Source organism: Prionailurus viverrinus, chromosome D1, assembly GCF_022837055.1.
Source record: "Prionailurus viverrinus isolate Anna chromosome D1, UM_Priviv_1.0, whole genome shotgun sequence".
In the NCBI taxonomy this organism is placed as follows: Eukaryota; Metazoa; Chordata; class Mammalia; order Carnivora; family Felidae; genus Prionailurus; species Prionailurus viverrinus.
The window spans coordinates 108,746,753-108,765,081 of record NC_062570.1 but is presented as its reverse complement, the minus strand read 5'-3'; the positions used below and the strand labels follow the sequence as shown (position 1 = coordinate 108,765,081).

Below are 18,329 nucleotides of genomic sequence, written 5' to 3'. Positions count from 1 at the left end.
ATGTGCCAAGGCGGGCTGTGCGTCTCCAAGCTCAATACAGACGTGGGGGGGCGCGGGGGCGCGGGTAGGTGGGGAGGAGATAATGGCATCTAGTGTGGGGGTTGTAGATTGAACTCTCCCTCGCGAGACCCGCAGCGCCATTCGGGAACGCGACCCTGCCCCTCCCCGCTCCTGGAGCGTGACGCCCTCCTCCTTGCCCCGAGGCCTGTGGCGACTGGGTCCGTTGGGGGCAGAACCATGGAGGAAAAGCCTTTCAGAGTAAGAACGCTTCCCGGGCCCCCACGACTGAGTCCCCCACGACCCCGCGAGCCCCCAGACTGAGTCCAGCTCGGGTCCCCGGCTCTCCTCTCCCTCAGCCTTGGCCCCGGGGCAACTCCCAAAGAGCCCAAAGCGGAGCCTTGACCCACTCCACGGAGTCGTGGCCCTGGTAGGGCTCAGGATCCCCGTCGCCCAGCCTGTTCTTCCTCTCCTTCCCCACTCCCCGCTGCCCTTGGCTTCCCTCGTTGTATGTGGCCCACAGGCATCTTTGGGCAGCGGTGGCTCAGACACGTCCAGGCCAGACAACGACATCCGGAATCTGTGGACCAGGGCCACGCTGTCGCAGTCGAAGCTGAATGTGCCTCTGCCCAATGTCTGCGAGGACTCCGACCTGGAGGACAGCAGCCCACACAGCAAGACTCGCCGGTGGCACAACGAGAAGGTCCGCCGCGATTCGGAAGGTGGTTGGGATCACGGAGAGTACAAGGACGGTTTCAAGCAGGAGGAGCTGGAGGACCACTCCTTGTTGGAGCTGCAGCTCCGTCAGGAAAGCTCCCTGGGAAGCCATTTAGAGGAGGGGGACGTCGATTCCAAGACCGAGATTGGTCAGTGTGGCCTCACCAGGCTGTGCGTATCCACAGGGCAGGGGGCTGGCCAGGACCTCAGTATCTGCTGGTATAAAGTGGAGGGGAGGCGGGTGGGAAGCTATGGGACCCAAGTTTCCAGGATTCCCTTCCTGGGCGGGGCGCCCTCTCTCATCTTTCACGCTTTAAATCAATCATGCTTGGAGCGCCCCCTACTGGGAAGGCGTCATACAAGGTCCTGTGGCCCAGGCGCGCCAGGCCCGAGACAAGCACGCCCCCCCCCCCCCCCCCCCCCCCCCCCCCGAAAAGGCGCAGAGACAGCGCGGTAGGACTCCTGGTTTTAATGGAATCATTGGGATAGTTGAGAGGAGGAAGTTATTTTCTTGTGTATGGATTTGCTCTCGTTGAGGACGTGCCTATCTTTCATTCACTCAGTCAATGGTTACAATTTTTAAGTACCTCCATCCTGGGCACTGTTTGGGGATTGCCCCCCCCCCCCCCCCACCCCCCCCCCACCCGCCCGCCAATCACATGCCTGCCCATACATTTCCTCTGCTCCGGGGCAGACCCAGCAGTCCGGAGATGACTGATCTCTCTTTTCTCTTCTCCCAGAAATGTCTTCCTCAGAGTCATCGCTCAATATCTTGAAGCACACACCCCATCGAGCCTACTGGGCGGAGCAGCAGAACAGGGTTAGCAGCACCCAGGGAGATGAGGGGTTTTAGTGGAGTGGGGGATGGGCGAGTGGGGGTGGCAGAGGTGAAGGGGTGAGGGTGTTTTGTAGGGTGGTGGGGCAGGCACGTTAGTTGGGGGTCTTGGGGCTAGAGGGAGCAAGCAGGTGGGGCACTTCAGCTCTGGGCAGGGCCGGGGTCCCTCGGACATCTGAACCTCTTGCTGCCTCTCCAGCTGCCACTGCCTCTGATGGAACTCATGGAGAATGAAGCTCTGGAAATCCTCACCAAAGCCCTCCGGAGTAAGCCCCTCCCTCAGACCCCACCAGAGACCCTGGGGATTTTGCAGGGCTCAGGCTTCTGGGAGTGGGAGTTCAGGATGTGACTACCCTGTCAGATTCCCTTATCACCCACCGATGTTCCAGGAGCCCCACCATAAGTAAAAGTGGGGGGACTGGCCACAGGGACACCCAGTGGGGAGAGCATGAGGCCTGGGCTCCCGCCTCGGGGCAGCTCCTTTTTAGCTGACGTGGCTTTTCTAAAGCTGTTTCCATCCCCCTGCCGAATGGGGATGACAATCTTTGTGGGGTCTTGGCCCCCTCCCTTGGTGCTGTGAGGAACCTCTGAACAATGGATTCCTTGGGTGAAAGTTCCCTTGTTTGCCCTGCTTCCGAAATAACGGAGGGGTTGCTGGCTAATCACTTAGAGTGGGTGGCCCAGCAGGGGTTCACAAAGCTGCGGGCTACCACTGTCCTAGTTCAGGCCTGCAACATCGCTAACCTTGCCCTCATCCACCCTCCACCTCAACACTCTGATCCTCCTCCACACCCCCCATCTGTTTGGAGTGCAGGTGTATGACTTGACCTTTTGAAAGAAAACCGTCAGGGCCCAGCACCTTGGAGATTCAAAGTTTCCCAGATTAACACACACCCGAGCGCCAAGCGCTCCTGCCACCCCAAATCACCCGCGGTTGCTCAATTCTCACTTGCGGCACGCACTGCTGGGGAGGCCATGCCCCCTGCTCACTGCCCTAAGCGGAGCTCTGCCCTCCAGGCTACCGGTCAGCCATAGGCCGGGACCACTTCCTGACCAAGCAGCTGCAGCGATCTATCGAAGGGCTCAAGAGGCGCCGGAGCAAGAGGCTGAACGTCTTGGCGTACTGAGAGCACCGCCTCGGGCTCGAGGGACAGCCGGACTCCAGCCCCGGGCCCTTGTCCTGTCCCCAGACCCAAACCTGACCCCGTCCACGTGGAATTTGAGTCCTAGAGAAATAAAAGACTCTTGTGCACAATCGGTGAGTCAGTGCGTGGCTGCCCGCGTGAGGCGGACGCACGTGGCCCCGCCTTTCCCCGTGACCTTCACTCGGTCACCGCAGTGACCTTGAGCGTTCTTCTGTCCAGGCCCTATTGGCTCCGCCTTCCCGGGACTTGAAATCCAGGAGTTCTTGCATGTTTTATGTCTGCTTCTCCCACCCCGGGTCCAGCGGCTTTGTGGGGATATTGGATCTGCGGTCCAAGTGCCTCGATGGAGTAATCTTGGGGGAAGGGGGAGAAGGGAGAGGGGCAGCGCCTCTCTAGTATGGGCACGCTAGGCTCCGCCCTTCATGCATATGCGGTTACACTAACCTCTCTGTTCCTCCCGCCTCATTTACATATGTAAGTCTCCTTGCCCCGCAACTGCGGCCCCTGAGCCACCTCGCCCACTCCTCTCGCGCACAGCGCGCTCCGCCTCCTTCGTTACGTAAGAGCGCTCATGGTTCCAACCCCCTCGCCGAGTCTCCTCTGGCCCCTCCCCCTTGGCGGCCGCCTCCCCGAGTGCGCCAATCTGGCTCGGCGGCGGTGGGCGGGACCTTCATGAAGGCCCGCCCCCTGGCTTCGCCGGCTCCGCCTCGACCGGTCCGGGCACGCAGGCGCTGCCTGCCCCACTTGTCTGATTAGCATAGGGCGCCGAGCCCCGCCCCCTGCTTTGCATGCGCACGGCCGGCCCCACCCCCGCTGTCAGCTGGAGGAAGCAGAGTAGGAAGCGGCCGCGATGTCCTTTTGTGTCCTACAAGCCGCCGGCGGCGCCGCCGAGTGAGGGGACGCGGCGCGGCGGGGCGGTGCGGCCCGAGGAGGCGGCGGAGGAGGGGCCGTTCGCGGCCCCAGGCTCACCCCGGCGCTCCGGGCCGCTCGGCCCCCATGCCTGCCCGCCCGCCCTGCCGGAGCCCCAGGTCCGGGGGCGGAGGGGAGCGCCGCTGGGGGGGTGGACGGGCGGGGCGCGGGGGCCATGTGCGAGCGCGGTTGGGAGGCGGGCGGGGGGGCGGGCTCCGGGCGGGTCCGGCTCCAAGACCAGCCCGGGTCACGGTTGGGACCGGGTCGACAGCCAGACGGGGTTAGGGTCTGGGCGGGATCCGGCGTTCAGGTCTTAGTGCGTCGGCCCGGGACAGGGGCCGGTTCTGGCTCGGGGTGCAGGTCCTGGCCAGGGTCAGGCTTGGGCCTCGGGTCCAGTCCCAGGGCAGGGTTCAATCCGGCACCTGGAGCAAGTCGAAGTCCCAGGGGCGGGCCGGGGTGGAAGATAGGGAGGGTTCCCTGTTGGAGAAGGGGCTTTGAAGACCACGTGGGGGCGCTCAAAGGGGCCTTGGGCCACCCTCCTCTCTGGGTCAAAGGTCATCGCACCGGCGGGGGAGAACTTCCTCCTCCTTGGCGCTCCCCATTTACTTCCTGATAACCTGATAGAGGTCCCCCGCGGGCGGAGGGGGAGGGGAGGCGAAGCAACTTTAGGCAACTTCCCGTAGGTGTGCGCAGGTTGGGGGGGGGGGGGCGGGGCGCCCCAGAGGTGGAGGATTCTGCGGCAGCGGGAATGGAAGAGTGAATGTGCTTCCCGGGGGTTGGGGGTGGGGTGGGGTGTAAGGAGGTGGAGCCGCGTCCGCCGGTGGGCATGGGATTGGCATGCTTGGGCAGGAGGGGCTGTGTGTCAGGTGTGGAAAGGCTCCGAGTGTGTTCCCACAAGTCTATGCCAGTGTGTGTCAGTGTGGGGGGCATGGTGAGTGGGACTGAGTTTGTGTGTGGGGGGTGATTGTGAGCCTTGAGTGTGACTTTGTTTATGGGGTGTGAACTTTGGGGGGAGTGTGTGAAGATTAATGGGAGCACGAGTGAGAGGTGGGGTTTGGGGAAGGCCATGTGTGAGCATGTGAAGACACCTAGAACCCAGGTGAGTGGGAGTGTGTGACCCCACACTTGTGAGCACATCAACTGCCCTTGTGTGCCTGGTTTGCGCTTCTGAATGGAGGACACCCAGGTGAGGGGGAGATCATCGAGGTCCCCAACATCTGGTGAAAATTGAGAGGTACCTTGCTACTGGCTGGGGATTCCAGAAGGGGTTGAAGATTGCCTGGGGACTAAGGTTAACCCGCTTCCGGGCTCTGAGTGGGAGTAAGGAGTTTCCAGGCCTCCTCCGGGATCCCAACTGGGAGACCTTGCCATCAGTTACAGGCCCTGGAGGCTTTGGAGACTCTGTTCCCATAGCAACAGCTGGGGGGGGGGGGCGTCTTCAAGGGCAGCCCTTCCTTGGACTCTGCCCCCCTTCCCTCCCCCTCAGTGAGTCTGGAAGCCTGGCTCTAGGCCTGGGGTTGGGCAACCCGGGTGGCACGGTGTCTCCATCCCCCATCCCAGTGTCTCCCTGTGACCTGACAGGTCTCTCCCTGCAGGTGACCAGCGCCATGTCCAGCCAGGTGGTGGGCATTGAGCCTCTCTACATCAAGGCAGAGCCAGCCAGCCCCGACAGCCCAAAGGGTTCCTCGGAGACCGAAACCGAGCCCCCAGTGGCCCTGGCCCCTGGCCCAGCTCCCACCCGCTGCCTCCCAGGCCACAAGGAAGAGGAGGATGGGGAGGGGGCTGGGCCTGGCGAGCAGGGTGGTGGGAAGCTGGTGCTCAGCTCCCTGCCCAAACGCCTCTGCCTGGTCTGTGGGGATGTGGCCTCCGGCTACCACTATGGCGTGGCGTCCTGTGAGGCCTGCAAAGCCTTCTTCAAGAGGACCATCCAGGGTGAGCCCCCACCACACTCCTATGCCCTTTGCCCTCTGGGCCTAGCGTCCCCCAACGGGTGGCAGTAGGCCCCCAGACAGCTGCGGTACAACTTGGGGTTCCCGGGTTCCTCCTACCTCCTGGGAATGCCGTTTTGCTAAAAAGTGAAAGCCACCAGGATGTGTTGATGGATGGGAGGTGGAACGTGAGAGAGGCCTCGGGAAGCCGCCTAGGTTTCTGGGTACTGTAGGCCTAGCACCTTCCACAGTGGCTCTGAAGAATTTGAGGCAGACTCTGCCCGCTCCAAAATGTTGTTCTAGCTTCTGCCAGCTGCTCACCTCTCAGCAGCATAGAACATTCCCCTTTGGTGGATTTCCCCAAAGCAGCAGCAGCAGCACGAGGCAGGTTTTTATGGGTAACTGAGAGAGGCTACGTCATACTTCGGCACCTAACTTTAAAAAGACTTTTTAGGTAAAATAGGCCTGCTGCCAGTATTTGCTGAATTCTTCTCACTCAGGGAAAACCTAGCAAAACATGAGTGAGCATGACAGAGACATAATAAGCATTACTTGAGATGTGCTTGTTACTTCTATTTTTTTTTTTTCAACCTTTATTTGTTTTTGGGACAGAGAGAGACAGAGCATGAATGGGGGAGGGGCAGAGAGAGAGGGAGACACAGAATCGGAAACAGGCTCCAGGCTCCAAGCCATCAGCCCAGAGCCCGACGCGGGGCTCGAGCTCACGGACCACGAGATCGTGACCTGGCTGAAGTCGGACGCTCAACCGACTGCGCCACCCAGGCGCCCCTTGTTACTTCTATTTTTATGGAAATCACCGGTTACTTCAGGGCTTAGATAACGTGTACTTTTGGGGAGCATTGCTTGAGGGCTTACCCTAAGCCAGGCACTGTGCCCTCTATGCGTCTGATCTGTTACTCCCCCGGCAACCCATAAGGTGCCAGCACTGGGACCGTGGCGGAGGCCCAGGAAGCTTTTTAAAACCTTGTTCGAGTCCCACAGGTAGAAAATGGCAGAACCGGGATTGGAACTTGGGTCGATTTAGGTCCGCCGCTGACTGCTGCCTCTGCTTATGACTTATAACTGAACTTCGGACCGATGGCTCCCAGTGGGTTGTGACGTTCCAGTGGGTTTTGATCTGGCCAAGACCCACTGCTCTAAAACCACTTGTGCTCTCTTCTGGTTCTGAAGGTCAGTGAACTAACAGGTTCTACCCACCCTGGAACCTTTCACTCTCTGTTGACTCAGTTGACAAATCTTTACTGAGCGCTAGCCGTAAATAGCAAGTTTTTTGTTTTTGGTTTTTTTTTTTGATTTTTAATGTTTTTATGTTTGCGAGACAGACAGAAAGAGCGTGCGCGTGAGGCGGGGAGGGGCAGAGAGGGAGGGAGACACAATCCGAAGCAGGCTCCGCGCTCTCAGCTGTCAGCACAGAGCCCGACGCGGGGCTCGAACTCACGGACCTGAGCCGAAGTCAGATGCTTGACTGACTGAGCTACCCAGGCGCCCCAATGGCAATCACTTGTTGAGCATGTGGGCGCTGTGAACCATGCTGCCTGTGTTACCCCGATATTCCCTTGAGTTCTCACCGGCCATCTTTGTAGAAAGTTCTGTTTTTATCCCAGTTTTATTGCTGGGAAAACTGAGGGGTTGAGGGCTTAGGTACGGGACTTGCCCAAGGTCACACGGTCGGTAAGTGATAGTGTCAGGGTGGGCCTCCAGAGCCCTTGTTCCTCACAGACCTGCGCTTGGCTGTCCCGGCCACTGTTTCAGGCGTGGGGACCTAGCTGGGACGGTGGCAGAACCGCTCCCGTCCTGAAGCCACTTACATTCTAGCAGAGGGGAGCGAGAAAATGGTGAGCTGCACAGAAGTGTCGTAGTACAGCCATTGCGCGTGCAGGAGGGGGACGAGCAGGATGTGTGCCAAGGAACCTGGCCGGGCTGGGGGCTCTCCTGGAGGTCTTCCCTGAGGAGGTGTCTTGAGCTGTGCACGCAGGCCTGGATATGGGGCATAGGAGAAGGCACACCGTGGGAAGGAATGCGCGGGCCAAGGGCGCGTTGGCTGGCTGCGTCACTCAGGCCTCGTGGTAGCCCTGTGGGGCCGGGAGGGCCACCACGCGTTCATTCAGCCAGTCGTTAGGACCTGCACTACAGCCAGGCCCTGTTCTCGCGCTCGGCGATCTTGGCCCTCATGAAGCAGACGCCGAAGCGGGAAGACAGATAACGAAGATGCGTACGTGCGTAGCTGGTGCGGAGAGCTGCTGAGAAGCCGTCAGGCAGGGACAAGCAGCCGAAGCCTGCAGAAGGGCACCTGACGCTCACAGCCAGGGGGTGGGGGGTGGGGGGTGGGGGGCTGTAGGCCTCATCGGCCTCGCTCGGGCTGTAACCCGGAAGGGAAATCACTTAGAGGGTTTTGAGCAAGGTTGGGGCGGGATCTGACTTGAGCTTACGGGGTTGCCTCTGGCACCCGTGGCCACACTCGCTGAAGGAGAAAAGGACAGAGGAGGCGACCAGCACGAGGTGCGGTGAGGTGATGGTCGACTGGGGTCGAGGATAAGAAGCGGGTGCCCGGGCAGAACGGGTCAGCGTCTGGACCTACGAGGAGGTCAAGCTGGCCCCGGCTTTGTTGACCGGTTCGGTTTGGGTGTGAGAGGAGATGTTCTTCTGGGTTTCTGCCCGAGGACCTGGACAGACGGAGCTGTGGGTGTTGGGACTGGTGGGTCCGGGGCTCCTTTGAGGACAGGGTAAGTTTGCAACGCCTTCTAGACGTACAAGATGTCGAGGAGGCAGTAGAATAGAAATCTAGCGTTCACGCGGGTCTGGAGATAGACATTTGAAGGCGCACGACTGGTGAGCTCACTATGGGATCTGAGTCAGGGGGGACAGGGTCCAAGGGCAGCCCTGGGGTTCTCCAACGGAAGAGAAACCAGGAATGTGGCGTTCTAAATTTTTTTTTTTTTTTTTACGTTTATTTACTTTTGAGAGACAGCGAGAGCACAAGCGGGGAGGGGCAGAGAGAGAAGGAGACAGAATCCGAAGCAGGCTCCAGGCTCTGAGCTGTCAGCACAGAGCCCCGACGCGGGGCTCGAACTCACCAACCGTGAGATCATGACCTGAGCCGAAGTTGGACGCTCAGCCGACTGAGCCACCCAGGCGCCCCCAGGAATGTGGCGTTCTAGAGGCCACAGACAAAAAGCGTTCGTGTTTGTAGGAGCAGGACACGATCCGCAGCATTAGATGCTCCTCTAGGCCGAGTAAGATGAGAGCAGCTGAGGGCAGGAAGGCCCAGAGATGCAGCTTCACAAGAAGCTCGGGGTGGAGATCAGCCTCCTGGCTCCCCCGGTCCCAGGCTTCCCTTGCCCAGGGAAGGGGCCCGGGGGGGGGGGGGGGCGTTCCCCTCACTGCCCCGCTCCCGGCACCCCTGCTCTCTCTAGACCTGCGCTTGCCCGGGGGGGCGGGGGTGGGGAGGGGAGTCGGGGCTCTCCTGTCTTCTGGGCCCTGGGAGGCCGCCACTGGAGCTCTGCCTCTTTCTGGCAGGGAGCATCGAGTACAGCTGTCCGGCCTCCAACGAATGCGAGATCACCAAGCGGAGACGCAAGGCTTGCCAGGCCTGTCGCTTCACCAAGTGCCTGCGGGTGGGCATGCTCAAGGAGGGTGAGCGCTGGGCAGGGGCCCGGGTGCCTGGGGCTGGGGTGGGCAAGGCCTGGGAAGTTCTGGTGGACTCAACTGGGCAGGGGGGGCTCTGTAGAGCAAGTACCCCCCCCCCCAGTCCCATGGACACAACGCTGTCCTGCAATTCAAGGAGTGCGTCTGGACCGTGTGCGGGGAGGGCGGCAGAAATACAAGCGGCGGCCGGAGGTGGACCCACTGCCCTTCCCGGGCTCCTTCCCTGCAGGACCCCTGGCGGGAGCTGGAGGCCCTCGGAAAACCGGTGAGAGCTGGAGGTCCTTGGAGCTCTAGGGTTGGGGTGGGGCCAGGACACGAGAGGCCCGTTAGGTGTCAGTCCCCCCAGAGCAGTAGTTATCTTGGGCACCAGGACCCCAATTTTCCCTTCGTCTGTTCCCATTTCCCTGAAGACGTGTGTTTGAAAATACCTTTTTCTCACCAGTCCCTGAGTCGCACAGCTGGGCACAGGGACAGGTTTTTCTCACACTCCGAACTTGGCCGTGGACTTGGCTTTCCCCTGGGAAGTAGTGAGAGCCCTTCCTGGAGACAGGTGTCCCAAGAGTGGCTGGCCAGCGGCTCCTCAGAAGGCCATCGGGGAAGGAATTCTGGGAAGATGCTGGACCCCGAAGGGCCTGCAAGGTGATGCATTCGAGTGCCTCTTCCAACTGTCACTGCAGCCCCAGTAAATGCACTGGTGTCCCATCTGCTGGTGGTTGAGCCTGAGAAGCTGTATGCCATGCCTGACCCAGCGGGCCCTGACGGACACCTCCCGGCCGTGGCTACCCTCTGTGACCTCTTTGACCGAGAGATCGTGGTCACCATCAGCTGGGCCAAGAGCATCCCAGGTAAAGGGGCCAGGCGATGTGGGGCTTCCCTGTGTAGGCCAGGCCACGCCTGGCTCTGATGAACTTGCTCAGCCAGGTCTGCTTCCCACCACCCTCCAGGCTTCTCGTCACTGTCCCTGTCTGACCAGATGTCAGTGCTGCAGAGCGTATGGATGGAGGTCTTGGTGTTGGGCGTGGCCCAGCGCTCGCTGCCACTGCAGGATGAGCTGGCCTTCGCCGAGGACCTGGTCCTGGATGAAGAGGGAGCGCGAGCAGCGGGCTTGGGGGAACTAGGGGCTGCCCTGCTGCAGCTGGTGAGGCGACTACAGGCCCTGAGGCTGGAGCGTGAGGAGTATGTCCTGCTGAAAGCCCTGGCCCTTGCCAATTCAGGTGAGTCCGGGGTAGGCAGGGACAGGGGTCTCCCTAAGGCCTTCCAGCTTGCAGCTCTGATGGTGGCCCGGTCTCATCTTGCCGACCAGGAAAACTGGGGCTCAGGGGAGAAGGGTGATTTGTCCAAAGTCACGAAGAAGGCGAGGGCAGGCCCAGGAACCGCACGTAGGGTTTTGAGCTCTAGTGTCATCCGCACGTGGAAAGGTGAACGATTTAGTGGAGGGGAAGGCGGGGAGGACAAGAGGTGGCCATAGTTGGGGCGGGGGGGGGGGGGGGGGGGGAAGCGTGGGCCCTGGCTCATGGGCAGGGGCAGGGAGTTGGTGCCCCAGCCAGCCACTCGAACCTGTGCCTGGCTTCTCAGGCCCCATCCAAGGGTGCCCAAGCAGGTGTTGGCTGTGCCCTTTCTGGAGCTGGCCCACGTCAGCCTCGTCCTCCTCTCTCCTTGCAGACTCTGTGCACATCGAGGATGCCGAGGCCGTGGAGCAGCTGCGAGAAGCTCTACACGAGGCCCTGCTGGAGTACGAAGCAGGCCGGGCGGGCCCCGGAGGGGGTGCCGAGCGGCGGCGGGCAGGCAGGCTGCTGCTCACATTACCACTCCTTCGCCAGACAGCGGGCAAAGTGCTGGCCCATTTCTATGGGGTGAAGCTGGAGGGCAAGGTGCCCATGCACAAGCTCTTCTTGGAGATGCTCGAGGCCATGATGGACTGAGGCAAGGGGTGGGCACGGGTGGGGGTGCTGGCAGGACCCGCCCAGTATGGGGTCAGCCCCAAGGGGGCAGAGCTGGGGTCTGGGCAGAGCCACAGCCTGCTGGCAGGGCCAGGGCAATACCATCAGCCCCTGGGAGCAGGCCCTACGCCCTCCCCTCCCCCCTCCCAGGGGGTCTTAGAAGCTGGGAACGTGTGTGTCCAGGCTCTGGGCACAGTGCTGTCCCTTGCAAGCCATAACGTGCCCCCAGAGTGTTAAGGGGGCCTTGCGGAAGCCATAGGGGGCTGCAGGGGACGTATGTGGGGGGGAGCAGAAGCCCGATCTCAGGGAGGGAAGGGAGTGGAGGCCACAGTCTCCCAGTGGGTGATGCTTTTGCTGCTGCTTAATCCAACCCTCTCTCCAGAGCAGAGGGGTTTTTGGAGAGCAAAGGCCCCTGCCCCCTTCGCTCCTCTCCTCATCATTTGCATTGGGCATTACTGCCCCCCCTTGAAGCAATAACTCCAAGCAGGCTCCAGCCCCTGGACCCCTGGGGTGGCCAGGGTCCCCCCCCCCCCCCCCCATCAGCTCCCACCCGGCCTCCTCAGGGGGTAGGGGGAGCACTGCCTCTATGCCCTGCAGAGCAATAACACTATATTTATTTTTGGGTTTGGCCAGGGAGGTGCAGGGACATAGGGCAAGCCAGGGCCCAGAGCCCTTGGCTGTACAGAGACTCTATTTTAATGTATATTTGCTGCAAAGAGAAACCGCTTTTGGTTTTGAACCTTTAATGAGAAAAAAAAAAATATATCGAGCTCAAGAACACTGTTTTGCGTATCACTGGCTCAAGGGTTGGGGATACACATGACCTTGAACTAAGATATCCACAGTTACAGAATGAAAAACTAGCGACTCGCACGATTAAGTCTCAGTTTCCTCATCGCTCAGCAGCATGTTGGGGATCCCACGACTGATGGGAAAGAGACGTCCAGACTCTGGGCACTGCAGGGTGCCCTCCAACACATCCACCTGCGGGAAAGCGGGACACAGAGCTGAGCACTTGAAGCATCGGCCTGACTGGCCGGGGAAACGGGCGATGGGCAGGTTCTCACCTCCAGCAGCACGTGGTGCATCTTCCTCAGAAACTTCTCGTCATGCTCATACCCTTCAATCGGCTCTTTGGGTACCTCGACCAGGTGCAACTGTGGGCAAAGGCCTAAATCACCTCTGGGCATGCCGACCCTTGCCAGGCTACCTGGCCTGCGGTGAGACCGACCCCGTCCACCCTCCCACTCAGGGCGAGCACGGGCGTGGGGAAGGGTCCTCACGGTATCCGCCGCCTCCAGAAGCGCCGCCCACTCCACCTTGGGTATCATACGCGCCACGAACTCGGGGTTGAACTCCACGGGGTTGATGCGGACCTCGGTGGCCTGCGGGGCGGAGGGGTTTTGTGAGGCCGGGGCCGGATCCTGGTCCCCCAGGACACGGGCGCGAGACTGCCCCCGGCCCATACCTGGAGGCGCAGAGGGAAGCCACGGGGCCCCACCCCCCGCACATGCGAGCTCAGCAGGTTGTGGGTGAGCAGCTTCATGTCGCCAAAACGGAATCTCCCCAGGCCGGAACCGGAAAAAGCTAGAAACTCCGTGGCATCACTTCCGGGGCCGCTCCAGTCTCTGTCCTATTGGACGGCTTGGAGGAGCGGAAGTGACGGAATGCCGGAGCTTCTCGTGCTAGCCGGGGAGGTATTTGAAAAAGCTTGGTCGAATCACGCGCTGCTACCGGAAGCGTCTCGGCAGGTGATGGCTACGGCGCAGGCCCAGTGGTTTCCATTCGCTACAAATCATGCATAGTGTAAATCACATGTAAAGCCGCCGCAATGCAGGGGTCTTCGTTGAATGCAAAATAAGCCATGTTTTTCTCCCACGCGGGCGCCTGACACCATCGTCTCCCGCCCTTCAATTCCGGTTAAGGAAAAGAAACACTGCAGGAATCCGTAAACGAGGCACATCAAAACAGCGACACCCCCACCCTTGTATGCAAATAAGTTGCGCGGCCGCCGGAAACTCCGCCCCTTGGCTGCTGCCCCCGTGGTCCAGCCCCAAATGTAAATAAGCCGAGCGTAGCGTCTCGGGAGCGCCGCCCCTGCACGGGCCCCTACGCCTGCGCGGTGGAGGAGGCTCGCCGGGGGCGGGCGAAGCCGAGGCTCCGCCTTTCGCGGGGTCCCGCGGGGGCACTTAGCGCCAGGCCCCGCCTCCTGCCGAGGCTCGGGCCTGGGGGCGGAGCGATTGTGGCCTCTGGTATGGGCATGCAGCTGGCTGGGCTGCGTCTTCTAGGTGGCAGGGCGGGCTCGGCTCTCGTCCGGGCGACTGCCATCGGGTCGGCTGCATCGGCGGCGGCGAGAGCAGGAGGGTATCGGCGACGAGGAGGGGAGTGGACGCTCGGAGGGGCCTGCGGTTTCAGAAGCACCGCCCCAGCTATGGCCCCAATCAAGGTGACCGCTGGCCGGGCTCTGCCTGACCTCCCCTCCCGCCCGTCTTCCCAGTGTTCTCCGTCCCGGTGATCGGGAGGAGAATCACCCTCTTTCCCGCCCTCCGGACCGCTGCCCGCCGCGCTGGACTCTTCCGTAGTTCTCCCTCATCCCCTCAGCGAGACCCCGTGCATGCCCCATATCCACCCGTCCCCCTTTCACTTCCACCCTGCGACACCCTGTGACGGGTCTCCACCATTTTCAGGCGATTGAATGCCATGGCCTCCTGCGCCTTCTGGAACCATCTCCTTTGTCCAGGGCCCCCTTTCAACCCCCATACATGTCCCTCCCCCCCAACCCCGTACCCTCTTGTACGTTTTTGTTCTATTGCAGGGCATCGTTCTTCACCCATCGTTTGAAACAAGTGTTTTTTGGGAAAGCCAATATTGTGCCTCCTCCCATTCCACTTCTCCCGTGGCTAATTCCCACTTTTCTCCGAGTCTTTCACCCCTCATCTGGAGCCATCCCCTGCTCCTTGCAACCACCCCCTCCTTCCCCTTCCACACTCTTCTGAGACCTCCTCCTCCTCCTGCTTACTCTTCCTCCCAATCCCTGACACGCCCTTCTTTTGCTTGCCTCCTCTGGCTCCATGAAGCCCTCACACACTCCCAGGTAGACCGATCCATCCCTTTTGAGAGATTCCTTTTTAAAAAACGTTCATTTATTTGTTTCTGAGAAAGAGAGAGTGGGGGAGAGACAGAGAAAGAGAGAGGGAGAGAGCGAATCCCTAAGCAGGCTGCACGCTTTTAGCACGGTGCCCGAATCGGGGCTCAAACTCACAAACCGTGAGATCGTGACCTGAGCAGAAATCATCAGTCCCACGCTTAACCAACTGAGCCACCCAGGTGCCCCGAGAGATTCCTTTTATTGTATACTTCCCTCCCAAGCCCGTCTCCTCCCCTCCTCCCCTCCCCCCTCCCTACAGGCAACTTTCTCACCTTCCTTTGCCCTCCGTTTTCTCTTCCTGGGGGCTGGATGCTCAGACCTGGCCGGGGTCCTCTCCCTCCCTGTTGCCACGGTCTCCTCCTCACCCCCAAATGGAGCCCTTGCCCTTCCTCCCCTGCCCATTTATCCCACTTCATTATGGTCAGAAAAGTGGGTTGTTTACTCAATCCCTTGCGACACCCAGAGAGGCCTTCTCTCCCTTTTTCTGTTGTCACCAACAGGCTGGTAAAAGGAATAGGGCCACCTTGAAACCTGGGAGTAACTGGCGGGTGGGGGTGGGGAGGGGAGGGTCACAGGGAGGGACCTCTGGACGCTTGGACAGGTGGGGACATTCCAACTCTATCAACTCCGCTCCACCAGGAGCAATTGCCAGGTCTGGTTTCTCGCCCTACCCTTGGCCTCCCTTATCCACCCCCCCATTTCCCTCCTCATCTAGTCAATCTCCCCTGGTAACTTACCAGGTAACCGACTAACGCCTTACCAAATCCTTCCCTCTAGGTAGGAGAGGCCGTCCCTTCGGTGGAGGTTTTCGAAGGGGAACCTGGGAACAAGGTGAACCTGGCAGAGCTGTTCAAGGGCAAGAAGGGAGTGCTGTTTGGAGTCCCTGGGGCCTTTACCCCTGGCTGTTCCAAGGTGAGACCTGCCTTCTGGGACTCCGCAGTTGGAGTCTTGTGCCCACGTCTGTGTTGTTTGTGTTGTTCATAGGTCTTCCGCGTAGTCCTAGGGCAGTTTGCCACAAGAGTATGCAGGTGAGGGGCCCCTGGGTGGCTCAGCCGGTTAAGCGTCCGACTTGGGCTCAGGTCATGATCTCGCAGTTTGTGAGTTCAAGCCCCGCATCAGGCTCTGTGCTGACAGCTTGCTCCGAGCGTGGAGCCTGCTTCGGATTCTGTCTCCCTCTCTCTCTGCCCCTCTCCCATTCTCTCTCTCTCTCTCTCTCTCAAAAATAAACATTAAAAAAATTTTTTTAAAAAAAGTATGCAGGTGATATGATGGTTAAGAAGGACACCAGAGCCTTCAGAAAATCGGGGGAGGCTGGGAAACAGTAATGGTGCCAGGAATGTAGGAGAAAAGAGTTTTGTAATCAAACCCAACATCTCTTATTGATTTTGCCGGTGAGGGGCTCTACGGAAGACACTTGGGACTGGGGTAAATAAACTATAGTCCTGTCCACGGGAAGTTCGTGGTGACCACAGAACACTTAAGTTTGGATCCGAGCTTCCTTGTGGCCAAGGCAAGAAGGAAGTGTGGCTTACACGCTTCTCATTGTTGGATCAAAGGTGTCAGAGAGGGAAGTGAGGGTGGCCTGGAGATCAAGGGGAGGTTGAGGAGCCGAGGCAAGTATCCCTGGGCTGACCCTTCGTTTCTCCCTGCTAGACCCACCTACCAGGGTTTGTGGAGCAGGCTGAGGCTCTGAAGGCCAAAGGGGTCCAGGTGATAGCCTGTCTGAGCGTTAATGATGTCTTTGTCACCGCAGAGTGGGGACGAGCTCACAACTCTGGAGGCAAGGTGAGGTGTGGGTGCTGTGGGGGGCGGGGGGCGGGACACGGGCCAGGTATGGATGGGATTTTTCTTTTGACCTTTACTTCCTCCTTAGGTTAGGCTCTTGGCTGACCCCACAGGGGCCTTTGGGAAGGTGAGTGTACCCCTGCAACCCCCACCCTAGAGGGTGATCCCTCTGCCAGGCTTTGGATATAGGAACTTGGAGGCTAATATGGGGAGCAGCTGGGTGTGTGTGGGGTGGGGTGGGGGGTGCTTGCTCTGTTCTGGAAGTTTCTAGGTCTTGCCTCTGCCTTCCCTTTTAGGAGACAGGTTTGTTACTAGATGATTCACTGGTGTCTCTCTTTGGAAACCGACGGCTCAAGAGGTAAAAGTGGGAGGGTCCCCCTGTGGGGTTCCCCTGCCGCCCCTCCAGGCTCCATTCCCAGCCTCCAGGCCCAGGCCGCTGCAGTTGGCCCGGTCTCTCCTTCTGGCAGGTTCTCCATGGTGGTAGAGGATGGCGTAGTGAAGTCCTTGAATGTGGAACCGGATGGTACAGGCCTCACCTGCAGCCTGGCCTCCAACATCATCTCGCAGCTCTGAGACCCTGGGCCCAGACGTACTCTTTCTCCCCTTCCCAGTCTCACCTGCGCAGCCCCGGACAGAGGGCTCCAGTCCAAACCCAAGAGGGGCCAGTTCCCTGATGGGAACTTGGACCAAAGTTCTGCAATAAACATTTCTCGTTCACCTTTACTCCTTGGTTGTGTATTGCTGGTTGGTGAGGGCCAGGCCTGACCACAGTCACGGCTGTGAGACTATGGGCAGGGGCTGAAGGGGTGCTAATGGGGGACCCTGATGTACTTGAGGAGACAGTCGGGGAGAGCCTTTGAGTGAAGTGTTAGGAAGCCGAGAAAGGGCCAGTGGTCTGAAACACCAGGGAAAGAACGGTCAGTGCAGAGGGAGTATATCTGGAAGGGCTCTAGGCGGACAGAGCTTGGCTCGCAGCCATGGTTTGATCTCTGGGTGTTGGCTGATCTCACTTAAAATGTTTATTTACTTTTGAGAGAGGAGAGAGAGACAGAATCCGAAGCAGGCTCCAGGCTCCGAGCTGTCAGCATAGAGCCCGACGCGGGGCTCGAACGCACAAACCGAGAGATCGCAGCCTGAGCCAAGTCGGGCGCCTAACCGACTGAGCCGCCCAGGCGACCCTTGGCTGATCTCATTCAGACCCTAAACCTTAAGGTGGGAGCTTTGGCTCGAGGCACCCACACCACCTGGGCCAAGCTTTAGCCCCACCGTTCTCGTGGATTCTGTCGAACCCCTCCCAGGAGCACCCTCAGCGCAAAAGGGCTCTTGGCGCCTTGAGACCACCTGACGGGTACAAAGGGCACCGTCTCTGGGGGCAGTACTGACTGAGTCCAGGAAAGCTTCCCGGGAGGGGAGTCTAGGTGAGCTGTGTGGGGAAGAAGATGCCGGTGAGGCCTGACCAGTGCTGGGTGTCCTGTGAGGGGCTGGGGGTCAGGGAGGCCATTGCTATCTCCGGGCCCTGCCTTCGGGGCTTCTGCCTTTTGTCCCTGGGCAGCCTTGCACTTGGCAGTGGGGTGGGATTACTAGGCTCCTGCTGTGTTTAGGAGCATAGTCCTGAGGAGGGCAGATACTTAGAACTGCGTGTTCAGATGTGGTCATCCAGTGGGGACTAAGCTGTTAACTGCCCTGTTCCGGCTCAGAGACTTTAAGCAAATGGGCCCAGCTCTTTCAGCCACTTCAGAGGAGCTCGGATTTGAGCCAGTCACTTGGCCGCAGGGCAGGCATGGGTGTGGGCCTTACTCACCGTGCGGAGCTGCCTTGCCCTGTGCCTTCCCTGCGGCGGCCGCGCAACCCCCAGAGCTGGTCAGGGCAGGCCACCCTTCCTGAGAGGCTGGGGAGAAGGTCAGGGAGGGGGAGGAGGGTACGACCTGGAGGCAGTGGCTTCGAGGCCTTCTGGCAGAGGGAAGGAACGGTGTGGCCACAGGTATGGAGAGCAGAACAGCCCAGCCACCAGCAGCGCAGCGAGACGGGGGGCAGGGAGGGCAGGGGAACCTTCTAGACCTCGGGCAGTAAGCTGCTTACCTTTCACCCTGTGGCCACCTCAAGCCCGTGAAGGATTTCTGTGCGGCAGCGACAGGTGAGTGTCATACCTGGGCTCCCATGCGGGGAGGGGTGAGGCAGAGCCGGATTGGGGGCAGGGCGAAGCGGCGAGTGGTAGGTAATACAGGGGAGGATGCCGATGATGGATGATGGCGTCAGGGA

General features: G+C 60.1%; 4 protein-coding genes across 6 annotated transcripts; 3 read left to right on the top strand and 1 right to left on the bottom strand.

Moving 5' to 3' along the window:
* Positions 1-107: 107 nt before the first annotated feature.
* Positions 108-3,319, top strand: CATSPERZ (catsper channel auxiliary subunit zeta). Its single transcript, XM_047876850.1, has 5 exons — positions 108-258; positions 521-863; positions 1,455-1,534; positions 1,749-1,815; positions 2,567-3,319. Exons 1-5 carry the CDS (start codon positions 238-240, stop codon positions 2,674-2,676), a joined length of 621 nt encoding a protein of 206 aa, XP_047732806.1. The 5' UTR covers positions 108-237; the 3' UTR covers positions 2,677-3,319.
* A 175-nt stretch (positions 3,320-3,494) lies between these two features.
* ESRRA (estrogen related receptor alpha) lies at positions 3,495-11,917 on the top strand. Of its 3 annotated transcripts, none has more exons than XM_047876840.1 (7): positions 3,495-3,722; positions 5,199-5,535; positions 9,069-9,185; positions 9,334-9,462; positions 9,875-10,042; positions 10,142-10,411; positions 10,860-11,917. In XM_047876840.1, the coding sequence occupies exons 2-7, from the start codon at positions 5,211-5,213 to the stop codon at positions 11,117-11,119; spliced, it is 1,269 nt and encodes a 422-aa protein (XP_047732796.1). In that variant the 5' UTR covers positions 3,495-3,722; positions 5,199-5,210; the 3' UTR covers positions 11,120-11,917. The 3 variants fall into 3 exon arrangements, with proteins under 3 accessions (XP_047732796.1, XP_047732797.1, XP_047732798.1); XM_047876841.1 differs by lacking the exon at positions 3,495-3,722 and adding an exon at positions 4,392-4,837; XM_047876842.1 differs by lacking the exon at positions 3,495-3,722 and having other exon boundaries at positions 5,401-5,535; positions 9,069-9,166.
* On the bottom strand, positions 11,864-12,751 carry TRMT112 (tRNA methyltransferase activator subunit 11-2). Its single transcript, XM_047876854.1, has 4 exons — positions 12,606-12,751; positions 12,421-12,522; positions 12,205-12,294; positions 11,864-12,121 (listed from the first exon to the last, which is right to left on the bottom strand). The coding sequence occupies exons 1-4, from the start codon at positions 12,681-12,683 to the stop codon at positions 12,014-12,016; spliced, it is 378 nt and encodes a 125-aa protein (XP_047732810.1). The 5' UTR covers positions 12,684-12,751; the 3' UTR covers positions 11,864-12,013.
* Positions 12,752-13,183: 432 nt separating this feature from the next.
* Positions 13,184-16,793, top strand: PRDX5 (peroxiredoxin 5). The gene is made up of 6 exons (XM_047876855.1): positions 13,184-13,583; positions 15,063-15,197; positions 15,939-16,070; positions 16,159-16,197; positions 16,367-16,428; positions 16,538-16,793. The coding sequence occupies exons 1-6, from the start codon at positions 13,392-13,394 to the stop codon at positions 16,641-16,643; spliced, it is 666 nt and encodes a 221-aa protein (XP_047732811.1). The 5' UTR covers positions 13,184-13,391; the 3' UTR covers positions 16,644-16,793.
* The last annotated feature ends 1,536 nt before the right edge of the window (positions 16,794-18,329 follow it).